Here is a 15,298-nt window from a genome sequence, read left to right as displayed (position 1 = left end):
ACAAACACAAACACACATGTAATCGATAGGACATTAAGCATTAATCAATGAATTGCCTTCCTTCTGGGTTAAAACGGTTCATTTGGGAAGGTTTTTAATATTTAATCGTGAGGAACGGTCATGCTATATTATTAACTTCATAAACCTTAAAATTCATAAAGTTCATTAAGAAAAGCCAGTGCCGTAGACGGCATTAGCAAAAGTTACCTTAAAAATCATTTGCAAATATTAAAATCACACTACATTGCATTTAGAAAAACATACCTGAAGCACATGATTTCCCGGCAGAAGTATGGTCCGTGCTGTACGGTGCACATCGAGCAAAGCGAATCCTCCAGGTAGGGATCAACCTGCAGCTTCTTGGTGAACTTGGAGGTTCGAATCTCGATGAAAGCAGCCGAGACGGCCTTCATGTACGACCGTGAGTTGTTGAATGTGACGCGAGCCGAACCCAGCGGATACTTGTACTTATCCGTATCGATGCCCACGTACACGACGCCATCGAACAGATCGTTCATGATCTTCGCCAACCCTTCCGCCGTCAGCTGACCGTGCAGTGCCCCCACAAACACCGTTTTCGTTGGATCTAGCTTCTGCGAAGCCGACTTGACGTAGTTTGAGTCGGCGATGTTCCACGGGATCACCTCGACGTCCTTCGACTTGATGCGCTTCGACGATATCTTGAAGTTGATCTTCGCACCTGAAGGAGCTAGCGGTTTATTCAGATTAGACATCGGCAATACTTGCTGCCGGTGGGACTGCTGATGCTGGTGAGGTGGTGCCTCGTCGTAGCTCGACCCAGCAGCCCGGGCTACCGAACCGTTCGACGAGGCACCGTTCATGGCAGTGTGGCTGCCTCCGTAGTTACCTGGACCTGCGCCACCATGATGGACGTGCATACCACCGTTCGGGGTAGTGTACGTGCATGACTGCAGCAACGCCTTCACCTGTTTGTCCGATTCGAAGATGATGTACACGTAACCTTTCGGTTGTGTCGCCTGTTGCTCCTTTCCAGGCCATTCGACTCTATGCGACGGCAACGAAATAGAAAAAAACAACAAGCAATTCATCGTCAGTGATCGGTTACTATTGAAAATTTGCTTTCACCTCTCCTCCTACTTACTTGATTGAGCCGAATGGTTTAAAAATTTGCACCAACGATTGTTCGGAAATGTCCCACGGCATACCGCCGAGGAATATTTTCGACGAGTACGTCACCAGCCGGCTTGAGCGAGGTGGCAACACGCCACTCCAAGTGCAAGTGGCATCGTAATGTGCTGTGGGGCAAAATGCATCAAAAAGGAGGTTCCGATCATTTAGCATTTGGTTGTAAATAATGTAACATGAAACACAAACCGGCGGAGGATCGGTGAAATCGGGCGATGCGATCGAGGTTTATGTCATTGTACCCATTGCCGTTCCCAGCAGATCCACCGTTTAGTGACGGCGACGAGGAGCCCTGGCGATGCGACACCACCATATGCTGCTGCGATGAGGACCAGCTTTTTCCCTGCATACTATTATTGCCATTGTTGCCCCCGGTACAGCCCATGTTCGAGCCAATGCTGCCGCTTGCGGTAAGCGCATTATTACCAGACGTGGAAATAGAGCCTGCCGCCGTGCCAGCGCCACAGTTGCCGAAAATGCTGGCGCCACCATTTCCAGTCGCTGCTGGCAATAGCGACTGGTTGAACTGTAGCTGCTGCAGCTGGGACAGCTGCTGGGTTTGCTGCAGCAGGCGCAGCGTGTTGAGCGCTTGCAGGTTTTGCAGACGATCGTATTCGCTTGTAGCAAATCCGGTACTGCCTAGGCTTAGCCCAGATAGACCAACTGTGTTTCCATTATTGCTCGCAGCATTGGACCCAGCAAACGATCCCGAAGCGGCTGTCGGCTGTTGATGTTGCTGCTGCTGCTGCTGCTGCTGTTGATAGAGCGTGTTCAGTGTCGAGGTGTAGGGCGCCAACTGACCACCGTTGGATTGTTGATGTTGGGAAGTTTGATTGTGAAGCCCGCTGGTGGTCGGCACCGAATTCGTACTCTGACCTAGAGTAAGATAGTTTAGCATATCCAGTATGCTGGTGCTTTCCAGGCTCGTCAGCAAGTTGCTGGTGTCCGAATGGTCCGGCGGTGAGTGCGACCGGGACAGTGAACCATTGCCCGATCCGAACAGTGACAGAGCACTGCTGTTGGTGGTACCACTGTTAGCCGAATCGAAACTACCCATTCCACTGCCAAGGTGGTTATTGTTGGAGGTAATTCCATTGCCTCCGGCGCCTCCACCTGCTGGTCCGTTGATGCCGCTCGCTGAACCATTGCTGCCCGATAGCAGATCGTACTGTTGCTGCTGTACGCTGCTGACGGTCGACGACTGTTGTTGATGATGGGATAATGCATTTTGCTGGGACTGCGAATAGCTGCTGCTACCGTTTCGGTAGTTCCGTCCACTGTTGGAGCAGAGCAGTGTCAGCGAGGGGGAGCTTCCTTCGCCCGGCGAGGACGTGCCGTTGGTGGGCGAGGAACAGTCGAAACTAATGTTTCGTCGTCTTTGCTTCAGCGTTTCGGTGGCCAATGCATTCGCTGAAGCAATTCCACCACTGCCGACACATCCGAGCATCAGATCGGTATCGAACTGGAAGATGGAGACAATACAACAAACCCGCAATGAACCAACCGAAAATAGAATTGTAAAAGAAATTACTGCAAAAATCAACCGGTTTATAAATAACTAGATATTAAACCACACAAGTCACAGCCACAATTGATCTACAAAAAATAATGTTACACACTTTGCGCTCGCTAAAACGTTTACTAGAAACGGGAAACATAAAATGGGCATTTGGCCAAAAAACAACCGCACTTCATACAGTGGGATGACAAACGGCGATAGATTCGCAACTTGCAACTGTTTGCCACCGCTACTCACTCCACTTGTTCGTTTCGTGCCAAAAAAATAACTTAGAACTTTACTTAATTAAACACTTGTTCAGCTCTGCGGAAGGTGCAAAACTATTTTCGTCGATCTTAATTGATTATCCTCCCTTTTTGTACCGGTTGGAATGAGATAGTCTAGATGACATTATCGCTAAATAATAGACATGTTTCCTCACCCGAAATCCCTCGAATCCACCAGCACCACCACTGCCGCTCGATGAGGGTAAAGCATCGGCTGTGCTTCCTGAACTGCCGCCACTTCCCGGCTGCTGCTGCTGCTGCTGCTGCAGGGCCGTGTAGAACGAGTGTGTCGTTGGAGACTGGCCACTGCCAGCACTTCCTGCTCCACCGCAACTGATGCCGCTGCTGCTGCTACTGCTGCTGCTGCTGCTACCGGCAATGCCACCGCCTATCAATACACCGCCGCCCATCAGCAGGTCGGGCGAGTTAAGCGATGGGCTCGGAATTCGCAGGCTGGAGAAGTTGAATGGATTCGACGAAACGGATCCTCCGCTTGCCGAGCTATTCCCGCCGCCGGAGCAGCTTAGGATGCTGCTGCCACTGTCGTCGCAAACTGTCGTCGGTCTTGCCACGCTGCTGCCCGCTAAGGACGAGCCAAGCGACGACGCGAATGACCCGAGCGTGGTATGATGATGCTGATGGTGATGATGCTGGTGATTCTGTTGACCTTGCTGCTGCGGCAGATGCTGCTGATTATGTTGTAGCTGGTGATGGTGGTGGTGCGCTAGGCCGGTGCTGCTGCTAAGACTTCCATCTCCACCTTTGCCCACCGACGACGTTGCCGAGGTGGGGGATGATGCCTGCGAACCGCCCAGCAGATCGGCTAAGGACATGTTATCTACGACGCGTGGAGAGGGGCGAGAGAAAAATAGATCAAAATTCTATCAATCGTAACGTTAAATTCTATAATTGTGTTTCTAAAAATACAAAATCAGATATACTTTTTTACACACGTACAAGCACGACCAATATTGAGACGAACATCAAGCAAACGTTACGGAGAAGAATGATGCTTCGCAGCAATGGTTTTTCTAATTGTGTATGTTCAATTCTCGCATGAATCGGTCACTGGCTATCTCTTATTTCCTGTAGGTGAACCAACAAATCACTTATAGCAAAGCCACTAAGCGATTCTGCCCAGGTCTTTAACAATTGTAGCGGCAAAAAAACGGCAGAAGATGTTATCAATAGAAACAACTAGGGGATAAAACAACTGTAAATACTAAGGACACATTAATGTATGTGGGTTCAATTGAAGCGAGAAAATATACAGATAATAATATACATAAACTAGCATTATGTTTATCGATGCTTTACAATTCCTACATTACTATTTTCTCATCAAGCGCGCGGTCAGGCGTATAACCATTGCACTATTGGCCGGACGATACACAATCCGGCTTATTCCATTCCCACGTAGATGCATACACGCGCTCGAACATACCACATACTTATGGACGATTTGGCAGGAAGCAGCACACAACTTCTCTTAACTTATTTGGCACCGGTTCAAGTGCAAAACAATAATACTCTCTCCAGAAAGGCACTGTCCTCCAAGGATACTCGCCGCACAGCATAGAGAGGCTCTGCTCCAATTATAGGGAAGGTTCATTAAATAGCACTTTTCGAGCAGCTAAACCCGAAGGATCCGCTACGCCTAATTATAGTGCGCCCCAATGTCCTTGTCGAATTCGCGGCAACTATACAAAACACTATCGGTTGATGTGATTTCTTTCTCATGTTCACCACCCGGACCACTTTGTGTTTTAAGTGGGTAATTGTTGCGCCAAAACGGAAGCAACAAATCATATCCCCGCCCTTTTCATGCTCAGTTTTGATGTTGGTCCCAACAATCATACGATGATAGATGATGCAGAAGGACGCGATGTGCAAGTTATGGCTGTATTATCGGACTGCACATATATCTGGCTAAAGTGCTCGGATAGACAAAAGGGTAGAGCGCACAGAGGGAAGAGGTTGTATCATTCTCAGTAGCAGGCACAAGCGTGCGTATATAATTTTAAACATAAATTACATTGCAAGACCAGCACAACAAATAAGCACAAAGATCAATTGAAGAAGCCACTCCATCGATAGACATAAACCATATCTACAGTGAGGTCACAATTCGTGGGCATATTGTGTTTGTGTGTGCTCGCGCCTCAATTTGTCTGCGTTCCAAGTAATATAATTCGTAATAAATTAACAGCACAGACCTGCCCCTCCCCTTCCGCGGCCTCTTGCCGTGCGTCTCGCGGCAGCTCATATATTTTTATAATGCCCATATTCCAGAGGAGCGCTTATCCAAGATGGGTTGGGGCAAGTACCGTGGCTTGTATTGGCGGCGGCGCGGGAAGCGCCCCCAATGCACAGTGCAAAGCAAAACAAAAAAAACAAGAAAAGAGACTGCAACTCAAACAACGATTGCGATGCGTAACGTTCCACCAGGAATTAGAGCTGGCCGCCGATCGAATTGTTTACCACCACACCACACCACCGCCGCAAAACGGAACGTCACGTAACCCATCCATCCAACCCAATATAGAGGCCGAGGTGGTGCTCAGTGCCTCTTCCGATCACTCCCTACTACACTATGTGGTTTATCTGGCGGTGTTTGCTCTCAGCGTCATCTTCAGCTCCTTGCCGGTGCCGCTCGAACGGGAACCTCATTCGTTTTTCGCCTGCCTCGCGAAGAGGTGATGTCGTGTCCAGCGATGCGTGTATCCTAATAACGCAACCATCATAACACACCAGAGCAGCACCCCTCTCATGGCGCGCGCGGGCAAGTTGGACGCGTGCAAAGCAGGTGCGGATGGGTTGGATACGGTCAACAGCACACCCTTGCCCATCCCCTTCGGATCCAGTGCGAACGCCGCAACATTCATTCCAGGCGGAAGAAGTTCCGACTGCCCAAAGACGACGCGGGGTGGTTATGAGTTCACCCTAATTAGGTGCCGTCGGTGTCGGTGGCAAGGCGCCTGCCGCTGACCGTGTGTGGTGGTGTTGCGGTGGTGCGCGCTTGTGTATCATATGACCATCAGACAGCGCAACGCCACTCGCAGCCACTCTCTCACATAAGACACCTTTCCCCTTCCACCACCTGTTGCACACGTACGGTGATTTACACACCGATCGTCTCTTCTTGTTGCTTCGAGACTCTTGCACAGGTGCTTCGGAACGCTCTTCGCAGCGCTTGACTGGAGACGGGCGCGCGCGCGTAGAGTTCTTTTCCCGAACTGGTGCGGAAATCCGCTTCGCGTATCCGGCGGCTCCCGGATATGGGAGCAACGATGGATGGAATCTTACGCTGTTGTGTGTATGTTTATTTTTTTTTTTTCATGCTATTAGTCAGGCTCCAGAAGGGATATTTTAACACCGATTCATGGCGGGAAGCGGCTAAAGTAAGCGCAAACAGTTCGCGAGGGCATATGTAAGTTGCAATCGCACAACAGCATCAGTTGAAGCGTAACGCAAAAGCTCGCGCGCACATGTCAAGCCAACGGGGTATAAGTAAAGTAAGCGGGTGGTGGAGGGGAAAGCAACGCCTTTTCTGGCCGATAAAAATAGGCCTTGAGGATGTCTTCCCTGCCAGGAATCGGGTCGGGATGGAGGAGGATTACCACGCGCAGACATACAAATAAAAACTCCCACCTTCCCCACCGTAAATTTCATGCGTGCCTCCAGTGGTTTTGTTTTGAAAGACATGCAAACCAAACCCCATAGTACTCAGCCGGTAATCGTTCTGGCACTGAACTGGAAAACGAATAAGCGCGCTGAGCTTGCTTTCAGTTTTGCAAGCTTTTGCCAGCGCACTTTTATTGCAACGATCGGGCGGGCGGGCGGGCGGTGGGCATCGCTTTATGCATCGCTCGATTACACGCTTAGTATTTAAATAATTTTATGTTAGGGAATATAAACGCCAGATAAACAATGATGAGTAATGGCTAGTTAAATGACCACACCACGTGCCATTGGCGTTGCTCCCCCCTATTAAAATACATATCTCCGATGTATGACAGTTTCATTGTTTTAAAAAAGTTTTCCCAATAAGATTAGGCATATGACAGCCAAGTCAATGAGCGTTGAGAAATAATTAATAGCAGCTAATTGATGAACCCTTTACAACCGTTTGCGATTCGTAATTCGTATTTGACAGGAGCAACCTTTTCCATACATCGCATGCTCCATCATAATGCTATTATACAGCACTGTATTCTTGTTTTTTTTTTATAAATCTTTTAATTATTAAAATAAAACATTGTAGTCAGTGCAATGTCACAACAACGTGCTTTAGTCGTTCGTGAAACACATTGTAATATACAATGGATTCCAAGCCATGTGGGCATCCCGGGGAATGAAATAGCTGATACCCTAGCAAGAAATGGTACACCACAACACAAACAATAGATAACAAGCTAAAGTTAGCGGATGTCATAACTAACTTCAAAAATAAAGCCAGGACAGAGGCCAACTCTTGGTATTTTCAAATATGCCTCACTAAAGGTTAAAAAAATGCAAAATATCAGAAACCCATCCCAAAAAAGATGTAGGACCATAACACAAGGCTCCACCCCAAAAGAAATAAAAAACACTCAATAGACTAATCGCTGGTGCCAGTCCCATGACCTATGGGAATTACTGGCTGCAGAAAATGAAGTTAGTCGATAATGGATCATGCAATATATGCAATAAACCGGATGCAGCATCACACCGAGTTTTCGATTGCCAAAAGTATGAAAAAGAACGAAACAGACATGAAAACCTCAACGAGGATACATTCATAAAAGCATGAAAAACAAAGAACATACAAATCATAAAAATAATTATGAAATTCATTAATGATAACAGCATAACGTTATAAAACAACATTTTTAAACGAATGAACTAGAGCTAACCCAGAAACCTTCTCTAATATATAAACAGAATATATGAACAGTCACAACAATATAACACTAAAATCACAAGAAAGAACACAGAGGCAATTAATACCGAATCTCATAGATCAAATCGGAAGAAAAAATCGTAAAATAAAGGACATATAGCTTTAGTAGCTGGTCCTAAACTATAGAGGTTTGTAGTACAACGCATCCACGGACTAATTTCGGAGGGCCAGGAAGAAACTGGACTCCGTTACCGAACCGGGGTACAATCTCGAAAAGAGTAGAAGAAGACGTTCGTGAGAATAAAAGAACTGGAGAGATTGGAAACCATTTAGTAGATTTGCTGTTCATCAGTACGTCACATTCAGGAAGAGTGTGGAGGAGTGTTTGTCTCCAATGTGCCAAAAACAAATTTGTAAAATGTCCACAGAACGCGCCAAGGCTCATAATGTCGCCAGCGACGATATATAAATTCATGACAGGGAAGAATTCGGTCGTCCGGCTTGACAACTGAGCCACGGGATAAGCGCAAAATTGGTTCCTTACTGATCATTGTTACACATCTTTGTTAATGCTCCCTGCAGCACTCTTTCAGGTTAGCCTCATTTCATTTCAATCGGATTTGTATTTGCTATCTACCAAATAACTCATCTTTTTTTTACACTTTGAAGAAGAGATATCACCACCTGTTGGGAGAGTCGCGCGTTAAAAGCTTGCTCATCCAGCTGTGGAACAGCATGTAGGAGGAGGAAGTGTGTATTACTGCTCCGGATGGGTAGGGATTTACTTAACCCCTTTCAAAGCTGTTGCATGCAACATAACTTCACAGCAACACACTTATACCCCCCCCCCCCCCCTCATTTCCCTTTGCTTACAGTCCCAAAGGGCTGGTTTACTCTTCCCCTTTCCCAGCAGGCTCCCAGTGTCTCTGGGGCTCGAGCATTGGTACAGACCAAACTCAATCAAACATAGTTCACTTGTTTACGGTTAGTTGGGCGTTGATTATGTGCCATTGACCGCCGTCGTTGTGTATTTCCGCCCCTCCCACCCGCACACACACATGCACACGAAAACATTCTATACACACACATAGGCAACATCTCTCATCACTTATTTTTCTACTTAAGGCTCGTAGCTCGGGAGGCTATAACATAACGTTCGCCTGAAGGGATGGGTGGTAGGCCTTCCCTGTACGGCCAAAGCTTCCGCTCTTCTTCCCGCGGTACATCTTTCCCTCACCCAAAAACTCCTGTCGCGTAAAATGTACTTGAACTTCAATTTATATCTGCTCCCTGCCCAACCCATGCTTTTCACTCCTCCTTCTTCTTCCCAATAGACACGTGATGATCAACGAATTCGATATAATCGGGGAGAGATAGAAGGAGGGAGGGACGGGGCCGTCACCGATTTACTTATACCTTTTTGCAAAACTTCATCCAACCCGTTGCGCTGTGTATGGGCGGCGAAACAACGGTTGTGCGGCGGTGGCAGGAGAGAATCAAGCGCTCCCGATCCCATTTTTCCTTCTCCACACCACCCCGGGGCAGACATACATTCAAACACGTCCAGACGCGGAAAAGCGAATCCACCCCGTCTCTCCATTTCTGCCAGCGCAAATGTGGGTAGGAGACGAGAAGGCTGGCGGTAAAACACCAAGAAATGAGAAGTTTGTTCTACACAATAATTCTATCCTCGGAGGGAAGGAAAGGAGCAAGAGTACCGGCGGTTCATCCGGAACTCATCGAAGAAAGCGGCAACCAGTAGGTAGCAAAAAGGAAGTAAACACAACATTATCTCTTCAACGTTCGACTAGACGGCTCAATATATTGCTAGTTTGGTGCTGTAGCAAGGCACCACCACCACCATCGTCACCGCCTCGCGCCAGGAAAGAACACGTGCCTCGATGCGGAGTAATTCTTGCATGTTACCTCTTCCTACTACTGGCCGTGTGTTTCTGTTCCACCCGTTGCCTTCAGAGATGGGTTTGGAGGGGGGGCAGTAGGGGGAGTGCGCTCTGGCTTCCAAACGGCAGTCGATGCTCAGTCAAGCCAGTCAAGTGAGCCTCATTAGGGAGAGGAGCGCGCGCACCAGCACTTGGGGAAGATATTTTACTTCTTTAAAATTCATACATGAGATGCATTGAGCGCTGGCGCGCACGTCAGACGTCATCATTTGCAAAAGAAACCGGTGTAACGATGCCAGAGCCAAATACTTCGATTCGTTTCAATTTATAACTCTACATAGGAGAATTAACAATAAAGCCGTCTCGAATGTGTCCCAGGAAATCCCACGAATTCTGTTTTTGGAATCAATATAATCACACTTGCAACTGCTACAGCAGTTGTTTCATACTCCAAGTTAATCGAAATAATTGAAAAAAAAACACGAACGCCTTTATATTTAAAAAATGGATTCAAAATCTCACTCATTAGCACAACGCACGTGAAAAAATCTTGATCGCCCGAGATCATGTGATCATGGCCCCGTGTCAAGAAGAGCTTTCACAAATATTTATGAAACAACTGTAAATTTGGGCGTTAGAAAACGGGGTGGGCAAATTAAAACGGAATGAAATTATAAAATCTTACCCCTTCTTCCCCCTTTTTCTGTATTCTGTTTTTCTGTATTTTTGCTCCGTTGAAAACTGCCCAGGAAGACACTCGCACGTACGGTAGACCATACAACACCATACCTTTTCTCTCTACTTTTGAGAAGGGGGAATTAACCTTTTACTGTGTTGATATGAATAATCAACAACGCGTGAAATTCATCGCGAAGCGCAGTTTCTCTATTCCACCAGCAATGGTACGGTCCCCCGGTAACAAGATCTACCCTCGAAAGGTTGCTCTCGCGACTGTCTTACATCCATCCACATAAAGGTCGTGCGGTGCGGTGCGCGTGTGCTTTTGAGCCTTTTTTCTAATTTGATATTTTTGATACCTAGATAAATTAAACGCCAGTGAGAGCGCGTTGGGGGAGAAAATGTCGAGCGGGGGTTTGAGACAAATCGATTGGAAAGATAAGGCGTTGCCGTAACAAACGCTGATGCTCACTTTCGTGATCATGTATACTTAATGCAGGAAGTGCAGCACACGCTTTATTATTAAAAATATGTGATGAAGATGAACAAATTGTAGACAGATATTTTTGGAGATCAAGACATACCTTGGTCATAACAGTATTTCTGATTTTCCCTACTTCGAAATCAATGTTTCTTCAACATGCCCCAGTCACTAAGACAAAGCAGCGAAGCGTAGCGTTTATGCTGTCAGACCAATTAACGCATATTTTTTGTATTCTCTCTTCAACTAGGTTTACAGGGTTTTCCAGGGGTTCTAATAGTTGTGGGACACTTCCTTAACTTTTTCTTATGAGAAGTGAACTTCATGTGATGGAAATTGGATTCCATTGCACCCTTTTCGGACAGACTTCTTGGAAATTCCTATTGGATTTGTCAAACATGGGTGCTATAGAGTCCAATTCTCATTACACTTAGTTCATTTCACGGAAGAAAGAGTCAATAAATGTCCCACAACTATGAGAACACCTGGGGAAAACCCTGTATACTAGCATACTTCAAGCCGATGGAGAAACCCATGATACCGACGCAAGCCGTATCTACCGTTCTGTTCTGATTGGGGAAAGACATATTTTTATAAATGGATTCATAGTTGTATTCACGCTTAAATGCAGTTTAATACATATGGATCTAAAAATAATAAAATTTTAAAACATAAAACAGTCTTCCCGCAAAAAAATGCGTATGCTACAATGTCCAGTATGAAACGAATCCAAACCGCATCGTCTACACACTAGTAATGGCGTGTACCATCATTACCACTATCTATGATTGCTGCCTTCTTCTAACGGTTTACCCCCGCGTGTGTGTGTGCCGGTCCACTGCTGCGGTTAAAGATTGTTTTGACCAGAAGCGTTCATCATCATCATCAACATCAGTGCAATACCGAGTAGGTGTGTGTGTGCGAAGAAGAGTGTTCTATATGGGTGTACAGCATAATTGAGGGCTCTATAAACGGTTGTGATACTGACCCGGCGGCGGCGATCACTTTATGCGGCCCGCGCTCGAGCATGCGTGTGCCATGCGTATGTGCAACATCCAAGCGCAGCACGTGCTCGATTTACTGTGGGTTACAACGTAACAGTGGCAGCACGAAAACGAACATAACAAAACAGATTTGTTGACCAACAATAAATAGATTATAAATAGGTTAGAATAGACAGTTAGACCAAAAAAACAAACACTACAAATTTGGCAATATGCAAAAAAATTACAATGAACATACTTTAATTGACCTGCATTTTGTACTTCATAAAAGATAAATTTTTGATTCTCTACAGTAAAAGAGAATGTACATGAAATGCAAGATAAATATATAAAATGGAGGAATTGTTTGAACTTAAAAATTGTGCACGCAACATAGTTCCAGAACACTGCCTTCAACACACAACTGAGAATACTGTGATTACTTAAATATAAAAAAGTACCAATAAAAATGTTTTTTTTTCCTTTCCACTCATTCGAATGAGCAAATGCTATTGATCCAATCCAATAGGAGGATGTGTTCTTTGTATATATGCTAGCGCTGCAAAACTAGGAAATGCTAAAACGCATACTGAAGTGAAGGGGAAACAGACCATAATGGAGACAGCATTAAAACGTTAATGATCTGCATTTCATTAGAGGAAATTAAATCCTGCTACAGTCGCCAACGGATGCATTAAACTACACCATTTAGGCAGACAAGAAATTTCACAACTTCATGTCACATCATCTTGTCGCCCGATGCGACACGTATTGGTTGGTTTGGCTTCGTTTACAGAGCGGGCTCATTTCGCAATTTTCTCAATTAATTTTGTTGCCTGTACAGAGGTGGGAAATCTTTATCCAAACAGGAAACAGACACAGAAGCATATTCTGCACAAAAACTCTTACATATATTCTCTGTACTAATTCTATTAGCTTATTTCATTCTAGAATAGGAACAATTCCAATCAGAATAGGAACAATCAGAAACACAATTCTTGAGTGGAAAAGAAAAAAAGGCGAATTGCGAGACCAATCGATTGCTCGGAGGAATTCGTGAAGCGTTTTAAACTGAGTGTAACAACACCAAGCACAACAAACAAGACAAAACAGCAAGAAAAAGGCTTCATTTCTTACATACTCATTCTTTTCTTACGACAAAGCGAACATGGAGTGAATGCGTGCGTACGTATGTGTATTTTTCTGTTTCAGCCTTCTTCTTTTCTTGCGATTTTTGAGGCAAATACGGACCACACCACCGTGTATGTGGTGTGCGTGAGTCACTGGCGAGTCTTTACCAACCGGCTGTTTTTGTTTTTTCTTTCCTCGCAAAAGCTCAGATACAGCAGCTCCACAGCAGAGAAAGAATATCGCGCCCGACGCTAAACGGAGATAAATGTGGTGGCAGAGGCATTTTCATGAATAATAAAATGAACCCTCTTTCCCCAGGCAGACCCAATCTCTAACGAAACGCAGCGTTGTATTTTACACGCGCGCAACGACTTGAGTGGTGAAAAAAGAAAAATACTCTCGCCCGCCCCTTCCGTGTCTTGCATTCGCCCCGACGAGGACGTGTGCAGAGACGATCAACTGCCTTGTTTGACAGCAGTCAAGACACAATACACAGCCACTCTATATGGCCTCTAAACTCTCACATATTAGCCCTTAGCCCTCCTGCTTCTTGCCGTGTTCGAACGCTGCACTTTGCCGTCAGATGTTAGTTACTGCCACTCACACAGTAGTGCTGTAGATTCTGCTTAACATTCTGAAAACAATGTATTTAATAATATAAAAATCCTAAAATGAGAGTTTGACGTTGTTTTTACTTCACGAGCTTTCTCAATTGTTGAAGGTTGAACCGCACACACAAATGCATTTTAAAAGACCGATCAGTAGACTAGTGTTGGGTAAAGTTGTCAAAAATCAGGAGTCAACTCTGCTCCGTCTCCAATAATTTAGGAATTGACTCCGGAAGGTAGGTCCGTCCAGCGTTATCTGGAGTCGTACGGAGTCGTCCGGAGTCGCCCGGACGGAGGGAGACTCAGGACGACACTTCGAACGACTCCGGAAAATTCCAGATGATTATGGGCAACTTCGAACGACTCGGAGCGACTCTGGACGATTCCGAAGGACTCCGGACGACTCCGGACAACTCTGAACGTATCCGGACGATTCCGGACGACTTCGAAGGACTCCACACGACTCCGAAGGACTCCGGACAACTCCGAAGGACTCCGGACGACTTCGGACGACTCTGGACGACTCCGAAGGACTCCATACGACTCCGGACGAATTGGGCTTAACTAGCGGTTCGGATTTTCCCGGAGTCGGAACCGGACTAACAACAGCCGGTGTCAGATCGGAGTCGTGGGAGCGCTCCAAAGAGCACATCACTACAGCAGACCTCATGTGCACTCTCTTACTCACTGGCTTTAGGGCTCTTTGGACTGTTTGTGGTGGTATGTGGGGGAGACAACGACATCAGCAATCCCGTGTGCTTTTGTTTTAATGATTGCAGCAGTAGTCCAACACAGGAAGCGGCATTGTCAACGGGCTCTGCTGCATAGACAAAGCTCTATGCATCTCTCCATCTGGGGCGGCGGGCAGGTAAATAAAAAAAAACTCTCCCTCACTCCTTCATACGGCACTTGACGCGCAAGTCCTTATTACAGCTCACACAATGCAGCAAAAACACACACAAAAAAACTTGCAACAATTGTCCATGCCAAGACAGCTCACACAAAGCGACACACATATATTCCACGCACCGGAAACTCTTCTGCCAACACAACACAGGAGCGGTGAAGAGCACGAAGGCTGTGGCAGGCACACAGCAGTTGGAAACTGCCGCTTGCACGTGCGATGGTCTTTTCTCCTTTCAAAACAGTGCCTACTACTTAAAAATGTGCACCACTTACCGTCGATCGGTGACGGAAGTCCCCGGGAGATGATCTCATTGTGCTCCAGCAGCAGCGAGTTGATGGAATGCTTCTGCAGGATATCTGGCCCCGTCAGCGATCTGGCAATGTCCGGGCTGGGAAAGTCCTTGAATGTAGTCTGTGGGCGCGCGTGTGTGTGTGTGTCGTCCCCGGTGGATGGGGTGGTGATGGGAGAGATGGAAAGAAAGAATAATGCGAAAATCAAATTAGAATTACTATATTTATCTGCATAATAAGTGCATTCCGAAGAAAGCGTAAGGTTGAGGTAGGATGCTGTATTTAACCGCCATTACACAGTATAATTAGTTCCTGAGGCCCTTAACGTAGTGTGTTGTATCATTATTTTGTGCAGTAAGCAGCTAACCGTTTTCACCATTCATACACATACACAAACCGGCTGAGGCGCAAATGACACTATTTGAGAGGTGAATTGGCCCCGCAGGGCATGTGAGACGGCCTTCCCCCTTCAAATGATTTAATCT

The 15,298-nt window shown here is 46.1% G+C and overlaps 1 protein-coding gene across 3 annotated transcripts in view; it reads right to left on the bottom strand.

Moving 5' to 3' along the window:
* Positions 1 to 15,298, bottom strand: part of LOC120951196 (translational regulator orb2-like) — a 37,845-nt gene that overhangs the window by 2,230 nt on the left and 20,317 nt on the right. For 2 of the 3 annotated variants that reach the window (XM_049610963.1, XM_040369759.2), the window contains exons 3-7: positions 14,796 to 14,934; positions 3,108 to 3,790; positions 1,357 to 2,629; positions 1,124 to 1,277; positions 265 to 1,026 (exon numbers count right to left, since the gene is read on the bottom strand). In XM_049610963.1, the coding sequence (XP_049466920.1) occupies positions 265 to 1,026; positions 1,124 to 1,277; positions 1,357 to 2,629; positions 3,108 to 3,790; positions 14,796 to 14,934 (3,011 nt within the window). The remainder of the gene's footprint in view (positions 1 to 264; positions 1,027 to 1,123; positions 1,278 to 1,356; positions 2,630 to 3,107; positions 3,791 to 14,795; positions 14,935 to 15,298) is intronic. The other variant, XM_049610964.1, reaches the window with a different exon arrangement.

The sequence above is a fragment of the Anopheles coluzzii genome, chromosome 2 (assembly GCF_943734685.1).
Source record: "Anopheles coluzzii chromosome 2, AcolN3, whole genome shotgun sequence".
NCBI classification, from domain to species: domain Eukaryota; kingdom Metazoa; phylum Arthropoda; class Insecta; order Diptera; family Culicidae; genus Anopheles; species Anopheles coluzzii.
The sequence above is the reverse complement of the archived record's forward strand: the minus strand, read 5'-3'. Positions and strand labels throughout refer to the sequence as shown.